Source organism: Hibiscus syriacus, unplaced genomic scaffold (genome assembly GCF_006381635.1).
Source record: "Hibiscus syriacus cultivar Baekdansim isolate YM2019G1 unplaced genomic scaffold, ASM638163v2 tig00000916_pilon, whole genome shotgun sequence".
Classification (NCBI taxonomy): Eukaryota; Viridiplantae; Streptophyta; class Magnoliopsida; order Malvales; family Malvaceae; genus Hibiscus; species Hibiscus syriacus.
The window spans coordinates 1345485-1361586 of NW_024061833.1; the positions used below are offsets into that span (position 1 = coordinate 1345485).

At 34.1% G+C, this 16102-nt stretch overlaps 1 protein-coding gene across 1 annotated transcript; it reads right to left on the reverse strand.

The window, feature by feature from the left end:
* Window positions 1-7159: 7159 nt before the first annotated feature.
* On the reverse strand, window positions 7160-10170 carry LOC120117652 (ubiquitin-conjugating enzyme E2-17 kDa). Its single transcript, XM_039137896.1, has 5 exons — window positions 10014-10170; window positions 9833-9910; window positions 8225-8352; window positions 7663-7767; window positions 7160-7507 (listed from the first exon to the last, which is right to left on the reverse strand). The coding sequence occupies exons 2-5, from the start codon at window positions 9900-9902 to the stop codon at window positions 7364-7366; spliced, it is 447 nt and encodes a 148-aa protein (XP_038993827.1). The 5' UTR covers window positions 9903-9910; window positions 10014-10170; the 3' UTR covers window positions 7160-7363.
* Window positions 10171-16102: the final 5932 nt, after the last annotated feature.

Consider the following 16102-nt stretch of genomic DNA (forward strand, 5'->3'; position numbering starts at 1 on the left):
TTATTAGTTTGAGATTATACACTCGAGCAATGGATCGAACCTCATGTTGAGTAACAAATTCCGCCAAATTTCTTCCTCTACCTCTACCTCGTCCCATCTGAAACATTAAAGCAGATCTTTCCGACTCGGCAAGCTATTCGGCCCTCAAAAGATAATCTCTAAAAAATACCCTATTTCCCCACATTTAAAATAAGCTCATGTTTTAACTCAACATATACCACTATGATTTCTCCCATAAATTTGACACTATCTAACTTGACTCTGCTATGCTCGCCCTTCACCAGACCCTACAGATTGAGTCTGTCTAACTCTCATCTGATTTGATCCTCTAGCAGAGGATGACACCAATTTCGACCTTTTTTGAGATCGAAAGCCCGAATCTCTACCTCTGTTAGGCGATGCAAAACTCGATGAAGCTCCAATTCTTTTTTACGGCCAAGATCTTTGCTCCCCAAAACGCTTATTCTGAGCTCTCTCTAAAGTTTTGGCACGGTTTACTACTTCTTGGAATGAGGACAAGTTCAGCACAATCAACATCTCTTTCAACCTTGGGCGCAAGCCCTCTACAAACCATTTGTATGCATCCTTCTCTGTATGCACTAATTTTCTGCAAATCGACTTAGTTTATTGAACTCAAACTTATATTCATACATCGTGCGATTCATTTGCTTTAAGTTCATAAATTCTTGCTTCATTTGCTTGATGAACTGGTCCCCTATATACTTGTGCCAAAATTCTTCTAGAAATAGAGACCATGTCACACGATCACTTGTCATCCTCAATGTGACATTTGTCCACCATATTCTCGCTTGCCCACGAAGTAAGGAGACTACTCCGTCAAGCTTCTCCACATTAGAAAAATAGAGTCCTTCTAACATAATATTCATGTCATTGAGCCAAAGGTCCGTAACAACGGGACCTTCTTCGACTTCACCTCGAAACTCTAGAGCTCCTAAACTCTTCAACTCCTTCGCAATATTCATCCTCAGAGTTGAAGTAACAGGAGGTTGGAAACACGCCAATACCGCGTCCAATGTCCTGAAAAACGTATCTTGATCAGCTACAGGCATTCCATAAGGTGCATGTTCTTCACCTTGCCTGGCCAAGGCAGGTGAATTACTGTTCTCAGCTAATCTCTCATTTCCCGCTTCACTTCGGGAGCTATCTTGTCCGGACATCTAACAAAACATAACCAAATATCTCTATTAGCTAAGCAACATACACATTACTCTTATCAGATCAGAAGTTTTTACTACTATATTGGCATGTACACTTTTTAAGACAATTTGAACTCCAATTTATGCCAAAAATCGACTAAACCGTAGCTCTGATACCATTAATTGTAACACCCCAACCCATATCCGACCTGAATACGAATCTGAGGTGTCACATTGACTTTTCAAAGCTTGTACATTTATAAAAACCATAGTAAATTTAAAACTTTTATTAATATAAAACTATATTTACATACTAAATTCAAAACATCACATCTCGATCAGAGCATACATACTATATGACTCTCCTTACATGCCAACATATATATTACATAAGCAGACATACTATATAAGGTGCTTCTGATCTAATCTTCAAACGATGATATGTTGCTCTGCTGCTCCTAAGACCGGTCTTCTTGCTTTTTTGTACCTACGTATAAATCACTTACACGTTAAGTCATAGACTTAGTGAGGCATAAATCTATAATAATGCATTTCCTATTTATATGAACATGTGACATGTTATTCATATAAAATCATCACTATCATTCACAATTCCATTTCACTCATATGATTTGCTATGAACAATATTAATACGATAACTTATAATGCAATACATACATTTTTCATATTATTTATAGGCCCATGTATATACTGAGAACTTAAGGTATTCGAGTGCATAGAGGTTGTGCACATCTGCTATCACCACAGCTCGTATAAGTTTCACTGAGTGGCATATGAGATTTGTCCCGAAGGACCTGTGAATATGTCCCGAAGGACCTATGAAACCCTCGACTCTTGGCATGCCAACTATACCTATAGCTCTCACATTACATAACATGGGCATTAATATTATGTTTCATATAACCATATATTTGTATCATTTCCCTTGTAATCACATACATATTTCTTCTATCACATTTCCCATGTGCATATAACCATTAATCTCATATCATGTAACATAAGTATTTGAGTATATTCACATGAATCATATAACATGTATCGAATCATATGTCAACATATATGACTTATGCATGTTTAATAAAGACTATAATGTATGCATGTTCATAATAATTGTACTATAATTTTAATCATAGGAATAGACTTATCACAAGTCATAATTCCTTTGAACTACATCTCTAGTATGCCATGCCCTCACCTTAGCCTTGTTGCTTTGAATTGATCATAATCCTTCGATTGTTCTGGAACTTGTTTAGACTCTGTATCTATATAAATAAAATTTTTAAGATGATTATCAGATGCCTAAACCTTGAAATTTAATTATAATAACTTAAACAAATTTAAGGAATCAATATTCTATTTTTCCTTTAGGGGGTATCGATACACCCCTTGAAGTATCGGTACCCTTATCGCATTATGTTAGTTCTTCGTTCAATAGGGTATCGGTACCTAATTGGGGTTTCAGTACCCTCATTATATTCTGTGATTCTTTTCGTTTGAGAGGGTATCAATACCTGTTGAATGGGTACTGATACCCCTAGCCTAGAAATCACATTTTTATGCACAATAATTCTTCATTCCCAACTCAACACTTCCTATTTGCTTCCTTTACATATTCTTAGCTCATCTACTCATGCTAAAACTCATTCTTACTCAATAATAACTTCTTTAACCTCAAAATCTTATCCTTCATATGTAATTCAAGAATCACACCAACTTTGCAATATGTTCTAAATTTAATTCTAACACTTCATACTTCTTAATTATCTTGATGACAAGTCAAATCCCACTTCCAATTCTTATTATAAACTCTATTCCAAGATTTCACTTTTCTACTTCGTTTCTTTAATTCTTCATATACCCCTCATCTTGTGGTTTTAAAACAAATTAAACTTCCCTTAAGCTTAACTATTGTATAATGGTCATAAATCAACCATAAATTCATCAAGAAATTCACTAACAAGAGATCTTACCTTTAGTTTGGGTCTCACGTATGAAGAAGATGAAGAATAGGAGAACTCTGGAAACTTGTTTTTGGTTTCCTATACTTCAACGTGGGTTAATATAATACTAACCCAAATGATTATCTTGCTATAAAAAGACAATTTTGTCCTTCTAATCCTCATTCTTTATAAATTGATCTTACAAAATATAGCTCAAATAAGTCATTGAACTTTTCAATTATTCTACTTTAATCACCAAATTCAGAAACTTTTCAATTTAGTCACTAACTTAGTATTGAGGATGTTACAGTTATTTTCTAATGTATTGGTAGTAGAAAAAACTACTATTTTATAAGTATGTTTATTCAAACATCATTTCATACATTTAAATAAAAGTTAATTTTATTATATGTTCCCATATTATAATCCTTCTTCTAATTCAGTCTTTAAAATGTTTTAACATTTCAACTTCATCCTTAAACTATGACTTTTTTAAATTAATTTAGAAACTTTTGAATATTGTATACTTATCCTTAAATTATGACCCACATTCAAAATTAGTCCTCAAACTTTTAAACATTTCAATTTCATCTCCAAACTTTTGAATATTTTGGGAGGTGTTATTAGAAGGTTCAAAAGTTTAGGGGACCAATTTAGAATGACAATCATAACTTGGAGATGAATTTCGAATATTTTAAAATTTAGGATCAATTTAGAATGATAGTCTTAATTTGAGAATTAATTAGAATGTTCAAAAGATCATAAACTAATTTAAAATGAGGGTCACAACTTAAGAATGTCTAATGCAATTAACATTTTAAGTAACCTCAAACCCTAAACTCTATATTTTTTTAAACAATTTACGATGATTACAAGGTAGTAAGATAATAACTGTTAAAAAAATTTTAGCCATTGACGACGCAAACACCCACAGACACAACTACTTGAGCCCGTGACATTTTAGGGAGAACAACACCCATTGAGGTGAGTTGATAATATATATATTTTTATAGATGATTACAACCATCCCTTTAATCACTAAGATCCCTTATTTCATATAGAAATAATAATATTAGAATCCTATTCGTAAAAATTAACACATGAAATAATTGTTCATATATATATATGCTTGTATTTGATGAGGTAGTAAAATATTAATCTCAACTAGGGCTATAAATGAGACGAGATAAATCGTAAGCTACTCGAGATTATTTCAGTCAAAACTTTTTTAATTCTCGAATCAAATTGATTCGATTCGAGCTCGAACTCGACTTGAATTCTTAACGAGATGTAACAAGCTACTTGATACCCGACTCGAAAAACTCACGAGCAGTTTGAAAAATAATATATTAAATTTTTAGATTTTTTAAATTAATTTATTAATAATATTAACATTTATACATGGTTCTTTGTTTTAAAAAGAATACAACATAAGACTTTCATATACTTAAGGTACATGTTCGAGTTTGAGTAGAGCTTCAATTTTTTATTTCGAGTTTAACTCGAGCTTAATCAAACTTTACAACGTTAAACTCGTGAGTTTTCGAGTCGAATCAAATTCAACAACACTCAAACTTCACTCGTCTCGTTCAGGACTCTAGATTCTCAAGCCGGTGGAGTACATATCCGGAGGCATTCTCAGCGAGAGAGAAAGCAGACGTGTTTAAAGATCCCATGTCTTAGAGTCACTGAAAATCATATACTATAATAAAAATGGATTAGCAAATACATTATTGAAAAAAACTCGAGCAGATTCCTAGGACTTTGGCCCTCCTTTCGAGTTCACCAATGCCCCACTTCAAGAAAATAAATGGATAACCACTGTAAGGAAATAGCTACCAAAATGTTATCTGTTTCCCCCTTTTTGTTACCAAAGATTATAAGGTTTTGTTTCATAAAGTAAAAGTCAAAAATTAGAGGGGTTAAAAATTGAAAGGTAAAGAAATAAAAAAATAGTTTTTATTGTCGTGCTTGGTAAAAATAAAAAATATAATATAATATATACTTTTTTCATTCATTGCTGGATAGAATTGAAAATAAAAGAAATAATTTTAAAAATACATGTTTTGAACTAACTCACACTCCTTTTCATTTTCTCCTCTTCTTTTCTTTCCTTTCCTTTCCTTTCATATATAAGGTGTTTATTTTTTTTTCGAGACTATAATATTTCAAAAGAATATTGCGTCTATTTTTTTTCTTTGTCAAGATATTTTTGTTAGGAATTTTGTTCGTCCCCTCTTCGTGTGGTTTACGGAGTTGTAGGAGATAAATGAATGTTCATACACTCTTGGTATTTGTGATACTTGAACCTGAGCCTCTAAAGACAATAACAATCTTTTAATCATTAAAGTTGTTTAATTCTTACTTTTGAATATTAATTTAGTTTAGGTTTATGGCTAGTTTGGATCTGTGTAATTTTAAGTTTAATTTAATTTAGTTTTAGGTAGATTGAGAATAGATTTTAGTTTGAACAGGTTAATTTGGGTCTATGGAACCCCCAAAAAAAATAGTATTCATAATTCCTATTCTTATTAATTATACATCTTAGCTTCATCCTTTAGTAAAATAAATAGAATAATAAATCAAATTTCTTATTCTGCTGCTGCACAAAAAACAAACAGATTGGCCGGGCTCAATTTTTTTAATCGTTAAATTCAGTGCGTTGAACAATGGCGGTAGCACGAACCTGCCAACTTCTTATTTTGAACAATATAGAATAAGAGACTGTAATTAATTCACTTTTTTTTTTCTCCCATTTTCTATTTTCAAATTTATTAACATGTCTTTTTAAATTTTAATATCTTAATCTTAATTTTCGAACTCCTTTACTACATGAATGCAGTCACTTATTTCTGGTATGCTCTTTCATAAATTTTTATTTTATTTATTTTCTTTCGGATTTAACATTTTCTCTTCTGTTCTCCAAAATCATCATATATGACACTCAATTCATCAGACAAATTATCTCTAACATTCCATATCTTATCTTTACACCTGCGTTCAACTTTTAAAATTTCGAACTTCACCGTTGTATGATTTATGTTATATTTTTTTATAGTTGTAGTGGTAGAAGTACGAGTGTTTGGGGAAAGCCGCCACTCGACAGTTTATGATTCTCTCAATCTTGTGACTTCATCTTAAGTGGAGACGACGTGAGTTCTTTCAAACTAAGATAAGGTTTGGTTATGTATATATAATCTTAGAAAAAATATGGGAGCTGATTTTCAGGGACCATGCTAGCCTCCACTCGTGGTCACGACCATGAGCCAAACGTAAAAATATCGGTCCGATCTTAAAATATTCAACAAGGAATTCATTCTATAAAATGATTCTCCGGGTTGATTTTGTGATGATATTAAATACAGCTTAACAAAAAGTATGTCCTCGATAACATATACAATTTTTAAAAATCAGTTTGATGATCCATAGTTACTCGAAATGTAGGCTAGGCTATGTTAAATTAAAATTAATACTCAATAAGTAGTCAGGCTTCTTTTTAATTAAACTTAAATATTAATCTTTTGAATTATTATTTTTTATAAAAATTGAATATATAAGGACTGTACTTGTTCTATGAAAACATACAAAAATTAAAATAATTTTTATTTTAAAACTGTCATAATAAGATATAAAGTTTAAGACTTATAAATAATTTATTAATCATATAATTATATTCATCATAGGAAGTATAATTTTGATTGAAAAACCAATTTTCAAGCTTAAAAAAATATTTTTTTAAACACACTTGCTTTCTTAAAACATCAACAAAACCATGGAACATGTCTCATTTGAGAACATTATTTTTTATTACTAAAAATTTCCTATATCAACCGAGTGCGTAAATCTGTTATATAGGCTATATTCAGTACGACAACTCATTTCGGTTTTATATGGTTAGAACTTAATCTATATACAGATAGTGAATTAAATATAAATTAAACAAACTCTTGGTATAACATTATTTAAATTGTAATATAATTGCCAATATTAGTGTTTGAATGTCGATTTTAGGGAGAAAAGTGAACACTTTCAGATTCAAGCTTCTCTGTTTCAAAGTGGCATTATCCAGACAACAAAACAAAAGCAGCTTTTGCATTTCTTCTTTAACCAAGGCTGTGTTGTGGACATCCTTGGTCCGGTTTTAGCCTTGGGTATTGAAGACAGAATTGAAAAACCAAAATAAATATAATATACTATATAAGAAAAACATGGGCCTACTGCCTCCCACCGCCGCCGAAGCTCGTTTTAGCCCATAGCGTACTTCTGGGTCCAGCTCCTTGCAGTTGTCTCATACTTGGCTTTGTCTGTCTTGTACATGTGAGCAATCTCCGGCACCAATGGATCGTCCGGATTTGGGTCCGTAAGCAAGGAACAGATTGACAGCAATACCTGAGAGAACAAAATCATAAAGAAGAAATGTGTTAAACGAGTTAGGATGAAACTAATTCGTAAATACAATCTGGTCGTTACAACAACGGCTGGATCAATTTTTATCAACTGTTGATAACCCGAACAGGAATATGAGATGGCTAGAAAATAATGACCTTGGAAATCGTTAGTGCAGGACTCCACTGCTCCTTCAAGATGTCTAGGCAAATGCTTCCGTTGCTATTGATATTAGGGTGGAACACCTTTGTTCGAAATGCCACCTGCAAAAATCCAATATCATATTGAAAATTTTTGGGACAGTAGCAAGGGAGAAGCAATACACACACACACACACTATCAGGAGCACACCAAGTGGTCATGTATTTTAATTTTCATTTTCCACATTCAAGCCATCAGGTAGACACAATCTATGCATATATTATCAACTGCCTCCATACGCAATCAATGTAGTATGAAAGAAAAAAAATGCAAGAAGGATTATCTAGTAAGCATAACCCTTAATTTCTTCAAATATTGATAAAATGGAGATGGAGAAAAGGTGGGAGGGCATTTCAAATAGTATAATTATGCAACTGGATCATAGAGGTTGCTGTACCACACAGAATAGAAGTGAATTGTCAAAGTTATACAGCATTGAAACAACAGAGAAATTTTGCATGCACTTGCGGATGTCAAACACCTGCCTCTATGTTGAACAAAAATTGCACATGAAAGTACCTTGGGAGGCTTAAAGGGATAATCAGGAGGAAAATGAATGGTAACAAGGAAAACACCCCCAGCATAAGGACTATCCGGTGGACCCATGATTGTGGCCTGCCAATGAAACATGTCCTCAGCAACAGGGCCTGCAAATTTATCAGATAAACAATAACTAATATACGCAAGTAATAAAGCTAAAAAATACTCGAGAAGCTGTGAATACAACCAATTGCTGAAAACATGAGCATAAGAAGTATATGAAAACAATAAACAATATTACGACCAGGCAGATAAGAGACTCGATATCGAATATGTGATGACAAGCAAAATGGTGATATGATCACAGTGCTTAACATATACATTCATGAAAGAAGAAAATTAGTATTCTGCTATTCAGACACAATTGTTAGCTACTCCAAACTCCAAAGAAGCATATATAACAAAACACGCAATAAAAATTGCTTTGAAATTCTCATGAAAGATATCCCCAATGAATTAGACCTGGTTTTAGAACTACAATTTATCAACTTGATATACAGTCCAGAAATTAAAACATTTGCACCTGAATATGCTACATTACAATAGAGGATTGCATCCCACAACGGGTTTCTTTCTTAGTTTAATCCGTCATGCCAGTTTTGGATATATCAACTACAGACTTGGTCTGAGGATCAGCTGACACAAAAAGGGGGTACATACCAAACATGAAAAAAATTAAAATAATTATCTGTTATCTTTGGAGTGGCAGGGTTTCCAAAGTTCAATCCCAAAGCAGAAGACATAAATTGATAATGCCACCACATGATGAAGTGCAATCTAAATTATCAATGTCTAAGCATGATAAAATGTCTCAAAAACATTTTTCGACATAAACTGAGAACATAATAGACGATGTATATATTTAGAAGTGACAAACACAATCCATAGATTAAACATGCTATATATTATGAGACTATGACCAAATATGAAAAATGAGGAGCACTTCCAAGTTCAACAAACATTTAATTCAAGAACCTCTTCATTTGAGCATAATGAATTGCAAAACCATTTTATCAACGCTTAACATTTACAACTACACTTTTTTTATGCTATAGTTGTACTGGTTCTTAAAAGAACATGATTTGCGAAACAGATGCCACAGCAAAAAGGAATACAAACTTAGCTCAGCCATCCTATTCCAAATGTTGGAAAACGAAATTACAACAATTTAAAAATAATCACCAATGAACATAACTAATTATAAAACAGTATTGTTGCAAAATTACTAAAATTATATAAAAAAAATGAAATTACAATCATTTCCAAATAATCACAAATAAACAATAGTCACAACTTTAACATATTTTTTGTCAAAAATTACCGAAAATGTCAAAAATATATACGGAGAATTCTATCTTCTTACACGAAGATTATAACAAGAATGTATCAATAAATGAGAAAGATGATAAAAAAGAAAAAAAAACAACTCGAGATTAAGATTATTTTCTCTTGCAACAATCAGTGATAAACAATACCAGATCGATATATTTTATCCTCGATTTAAACACCAAAACATATACACAAACAGATCTAGCAACTGATCGTCTTACACGAAGGCGAAACAAGATGTAAAGGGAGTATATATACCAGCGCTGCAAGATGTAGGAGGATCCTTCTGCAAATCCTTCAATTCCTTCAAGATCCGCTTCGATGCCATCGCGAAACCTGCGATTCATTCATCATAGATTAAAAAACTAAATCAGAACAACATAAATAATAAAAATAATAAATAATGAACAATAAACGTGCCAAATCGAAGAGATCTAACCTCAAAAGATGCTTTCGATTCAAATTATTTAATATAAATTGTGTTTTCGAATGCCTGAAGGAAAATTAGGTGGGGAGAAAAAGAAATACAAGATCGAAGAAGAAAAGCCTAATATGAGAAGAAAATAAATAAGAAACAAAAAACGAATGAGAGGAGAATTTAAATTGGGTGCGGAGGCGGCCTTTTATAAAGGGGTGGAGCGGCCCTTTTATAAAGGGGTGGAGCGGCCCTCTATTGAAAGTTAAAGTAATTGTGTTGTGGGTCCCATTGCCTTTTATCACCCGGTTTTTGCCGAAAGTTGCCGCAGGAATAAGTCCGTTTATTATTATTATTAACGTAAAGAAGTAAAGTACATTTTTATTAAATATTAAAATTCATCAGAATATTATTAAATAATTATCATATTTATTGAGGTTTTATAATTAATCTCGGATATGATGAAACATTAAATTTTTTTAAATAAAGTTAAGATTTGTAATTATAATATTATAGATAAATTAAATTTAATCAAAAGAATCATTCTTACTGTAAACATCTATAATATGTTATATGAATTAATTAATTAATAAATTAGATATTAAAAATATATTAAAATTAATATGTTATCTGAGTTGACTTTTTTTTTCTTTTTAGATAAAAAAAATTTGTTCTATTAAGTGGAGGGGAATGAGATTCTTTAACTTGAACGCGTTTTCCGTGATCGTTCGAGGAAAATACGAAACGCACCCGGCGTCGTTTATTGCATGTTATGGCGTGCGGGGTCTTATGGGTGTCGCTTTCGGGTTTATGATTGGATCCGGTGAGGAACGAACGCGTTTGTCAAATTGAGTTGGCTTGGTCCTGGCCGTCCGGGTTCGGGTCAAAACCCGTGAGTTTTGTGTGGGGGCAAAGAATAAGACTCGGAGCTAAAGGATAATCATCGAGGATGTCATCATCAATTACAACACAATTTCCTCACTTACGCCTGATGTATGCTTTCCGAAATGACATAATGGTGAAAAAAGGCCTTAACATTTATCATTTTTTCAATTGAATCCTTAAAAGTTTTTCTTTGGTAATTTGAACTCTTTAAGTTTTATGTTTTTTCAAATAAATCCTTTCTGAAATGATTAGTTGAAAGTAAATAATTTTGCTGATATGATATTGTTGGGGAAACCGGGTTATTTCTCACACGAACGTAGTTTCAAAATTGATTTGAAATATCAATATCAAAACCACCAAAGATTGCACAACAGACAAACCCGTCAAACTATTGAATATTGAAACAAAATGAAAAAACCAGATAAAGAACAATAAAGGAGAGAACACACCAAATTTACGAGGTTTGACTAAAATATCGTCTACTCCTCGGGCACCACACCGGATGATAACTTCACTATCAACAAATATTACAACAAATGGAATTCTTTAGAATTCCCAAAGTGAGAGAATGAAGAAAACAAATGGAAGAGAGAACTTGTTTTTGGGATGACTTCTAATGAAATACTTAGACCTATTTATAGTTGAGTTTTAAAGACTAAACTTATAAATAACCTAATATTTTAGGGACCAAAGATGAAATTCCCATGTGTACAAGTTTGGCCACCTACCAAAGATGAATTTTTCAATGTGTACAAGTTGGCCACCAACCAACTTGTCAACTTGCCAAATTTGACAATTTGCAAGCCAAACATAACAAATCTCCATCTTGGCTTGAAATTACCAAGCCTACTCAACTTCTTCAACTCCCCAAATTTGATGAAGTTATGTTAATGTAGTGCTTCTAATTGCGCTCACAAGCGCCACCCACTCGAAGGTGTTCATACTTTCAGGATGTTAATCAAGTTCAAACAATGATTGAACTTGATTACTATTACCACCTTGGTCATCATATCTGCAGGATTTTCTGCTATTGCAATTTTCTGAAGTAGAATCTTTCATTCTTCAAAGATCTCCCGCACAAAGTGATACCTCACGTCGATATGCTTAGTCCTTGGATGGTAGACTTGATTTTTCGCTAAGTGAATAGCGCTCTGACTGTCATAATAGAGACTAATGTGACTTTGAACAACTCCCAAGTCTTCCATCAACCAATTAAGCCAAATTGTTTCCTTCACAACCTCTGAAACTACCATGTATTCTGCCTCTGTAGTAGACAAAGCCACCGTAGATTGCAAAGTAGACTTCCAACTTATTGGGTCTTTAGCAAGAGTAAACAAATACCAGTAGTTGATTGACGCTTATCCAAATCACCAGCATAGTCGAAATCAACTTATCCAACCACACACTGACCAAATGTTTCATCATGTTCAAAAACTAAACCAACATCCACGATTTGTTGGAGATAACGTAGAATCCATTTCACTGCTTGCCAAGGTCCTTTTCCAGGATCATGCATGTACCTGCTCACAACTCTAACTGCTTGTGAAATGTCAGGACGCGTATACACCATTACATACATCAAGCTCCCAACTGCATTAGCATATGGAACTTTTGCCATATACTCTCGTTCTTCGTTAGTTTTAGGAGATAATTGAGAACTAAGTTTCAAATGAGAAGCAGTGGGATACTTACATGTGTGGTATTTTCATTCATGCCAAAACATTGTAATACCTTTCTCATATACTGTTTCTGTAGTAAACAAAGCTTTTCTATCTGTTTATCTCTGTTTATCTCCATACCAAGAATCTTCTTGGCCTCACCTAGATCTTTCATCTCAACCTCTTAATTCAACTGATCCTTTAATTTGTTTATCCCCTTTTGACTCTTTAAAGTGATCAACATATCACCAACGTACAAGAGAAGATAAATGAAAGATCCATCTTTGAGCTTTTTCAAATACACACAATGATCATATTTGCTTCTAGTGTACTTTTACCTCCTCATAAAGCTATCAAATCGCTTGTACCACTGCCTCTGAGATTGCTTCAATCCATATAACGATTTGTTCAGCTTACAAACCCATTTCTCACAACCACCATCTTTATATCCTTCTGGTTGAGTCATATAGATCTCATCTTCTAAATCACCGTACAAGAAAGTCGTCTTTACATCAAGTTAAGCTCGTTTCAAATTCAACTATGCTACCAAGACCAACAATATTCTAATGGAGGAATGCTTCACGACAGGGGAAAATACTTCATTGTAGTCGATTCCATCCTTTTGAGCGTAGCCTTTAGCTACCAACCTTGCCTTGTAGCGAACATATTTCTTGCTATGAGATCCATCTTTCTTTGCAAATACCCACTTGCATTCAATTGCTCTTTTATCTTTCGATAATTATGTCAGTTTCCAAGTGTTGTTCTTTTGGAGAGATTGTATTTCTTCATCTATGACACTTTTCCACTTATAACTTTCCAAGTTTTGTATTGCTTCTTGGTAAGTGATAGAGATATCATCATCATCAACAACTGGAAGAGCATAGGCTAGCATATCAACAAATTGAGCAGGTCTACGAATTTTTCTCCTTGGTCTTGTAACTGTAAGTGGTTCTGGTGTCTCCAATGGTTCTTGGGTTTAAACCTCTTCATCTTCTGATTCTTCTATTGGAGTTGAAGAATCAGTTGCATCAACTTCTGGGATCATCGTCTGCTGAAACTCCACCTGTTTTGGAGTATGTTCCACCTGTTGCGGAGTACTACTTGTCTGGACAACTTCATTTGTTACCTTCTTTACTAGGGCATATTCATCAAAGGTAATATCTCTGCTACAAATTATCTTCTTGGTGTCTAAACACCAAAGGTTGAATCACTTCACTCCATGGGTGATTCCCATAAAGAGAGTATTTTTTACTCTCGGATCAAGCTTGGATTCATTCACATGATAATAAGCAGTGGATCCAAATACATGTAAGGAATCATAATCAGTAGCAAAATTTCGAGACCATACTTCCAATGGTGTTTTTGTTTCTATCCTTGATGACGACAGACGATTGATGAGATGGCCAACACATGTCACAGCCTCAGGCCAAAATGCCTTACCTAACCCAGTATTAGACAGTATACATCGAACTTTCTCCAGTAGTGTTCGATTCATACGCTCTGCCACCCCATTTTGTTGCGGTGTATTTCTTACAGTGAAGTGTCGAACAATACCATACTCATGGAAAACGTCAAAGAATGGGTCACTTTTATATTCCCTTCCATTATCCATCCTAAGACGTTTAATCTTTCTACCAGTCTGGTTACCGATCATATTTTTCCATTTAAGGAAAATTCTGAGTACTTCATCTTTAGACTTCATTGGATACACCCAAACTCTTTTGGAAAAGTCATCTACAAAAGTTATAAAATAATGTTTTCCTCCCAAAGACGGTGTCTTGGAAGGACCCCACACATCTGAGTGAATATAATCCACAATACCTTTTGTATTATGTATAGTAGTCCCAAACTTCACCCTCTTCTGCTTTCCCATAACACAATGCTTGCAAAAGTTCAATTTGCAAGCCTTTGCACATTTCAACAATACTTTCTTTTCCAGAATTTGCAAGGATTTCTCTCTAGTATGTCCCAACCGCATATGCCACAACTGGGTTGTGTCCAAATCATCACCTCCAGAAGCTACTGCAACTGCTCCAATAATTGTACTACCTTGGTAGTAATACAAATTATTTTTCCTAATGCCCTTCATCATCACAAGTGCGCCAGATGTGACTTTTAAAACACTATCTCTTATAGTGACTACTGAGCCTTTGGATTCCAAGGCTCTCAACGAGATGAGATTTTTCTTCAAATTGGACACATATTGGACATCAGCAAAACTCTTGTTGATCCATCTTGATTCTTCAATCAAATTAAACCTATCTCAATAGTTTTAAGGGCATTGTCATTGCCCATATAAACAACTCATGCATTTAGTTCTATTAAATCAGAGAACCACTCCCGATTAGGGGACATATGATAGGTGCAACCCGAATATAATATCTACTCATCTTAATGAAATATTGTTGATGAAGTAACCAATGATATGTCAGAGTCATTGGCATCATGCTCTGTAACACATGCATCTAGGGTAGCTTTTCATTTCTTCTTTAACTTCGGACAAGTTTTCTTCCAATGGTCTTTCTCATGACAAAATGCACATTCATCTTTTCCCAGTCTGGACTTCGACTTTGATCTCCCTCTCCTCTTTGGCTTTTGACTTTTTGAGCGACCTCTTGCCACCATGGCCTTAGCTCCTTCATACTTGCTCCCTGTTGGGATTTTCGGAAGCTCGAATTGATAATCAGAACGGTATGCAAAGAGGGGTCGGAACGGTTTTGTGTTTAGGGAGTAAGGAGATTGAAAGATAGAGAATTTATTGAGTTAATCGAATGACGAAATTGGCCAAGAGGGGGGTGAATTGGCAATAAAAATTTTGTGTAAGCTTTTGCAGAAAATTGAAAGTAATTGCACAGCGATTTACAGTGGTTCGACTTTCTCAAACAAAGTCTACGTCCACTACCTTAGCTATCCACACTAAGGATTTTCCAACAAATTCACTAATTTGTTCTTTCTTTTGAGGCCAAAGAGATAACCTTACAATTCCCTCAAGAGTATACCCCAACTCTTGAGAACACTCTTTTCTCAAAGAGAAGATTACAAATTTGCAAACTTACAAGAAAACCTCACAAGGTAAGATGTTTGCACAATTCTAGAACAAAGAAAAGAACACTCAAAGATGAATACAACTGAGCACAAAAAGTGTTCTTGAAAGCAAAATGAATATTGAATGAAAATGGGCTTGAAATGCTCAAACTTGAGGTTTGATGCTTTCTCTTTGATTTTCTCTTGATTCTAGTTGCTTGCTGTTGATCAATGGCTTCTAAGCTTGCTTAAATACACCTTGGATCACTTCTGAACGTTGGGGATAATTAGAGAAGATATTATAGCCGTTTTAGTGTGAAAACATTTAATAAAACAGCTTGGAGCGTGGGGGGAATCGGTTCCCTCTCATAGGGAATCGGTTCCCTAAGTGTAAAATTCAAATATTTCGACCGTTGAACAGGGGGGAATCGGTACCCCCTTGGGGGGGAATCGGTTCCCTCCGAGCATTCTGGAAATCTCGGAGCCAAACCATTCAGGGGGGAATCGGTTCCTCATATGGGGGGGAATCGGTTCCCTCTGAGCAAT

Coding starts and splice junctions, on each gene's coding strand:
- LOC120117652 (XM_039137896.1), bottom strand. CDS start 9,902: ATGGCATCGAAGCGGATCTTGAAGGAATTGAAGGATTTGCAGAAGGAT. Junction 8,353..9,832: donor TCCTACATCTTGCAGCGCTG/GTATATATACTC, acceptor ATAAATTTGCAG/GCCCTGTTGCTGAGGACATG. Junction 7,768..8,224: donor ATCCCTTTAAGCCTCCCAAG/GTACTTTCATGT, acceptor GGATTTTTGCAG/GTGGCATTTCGAACAAAGGT.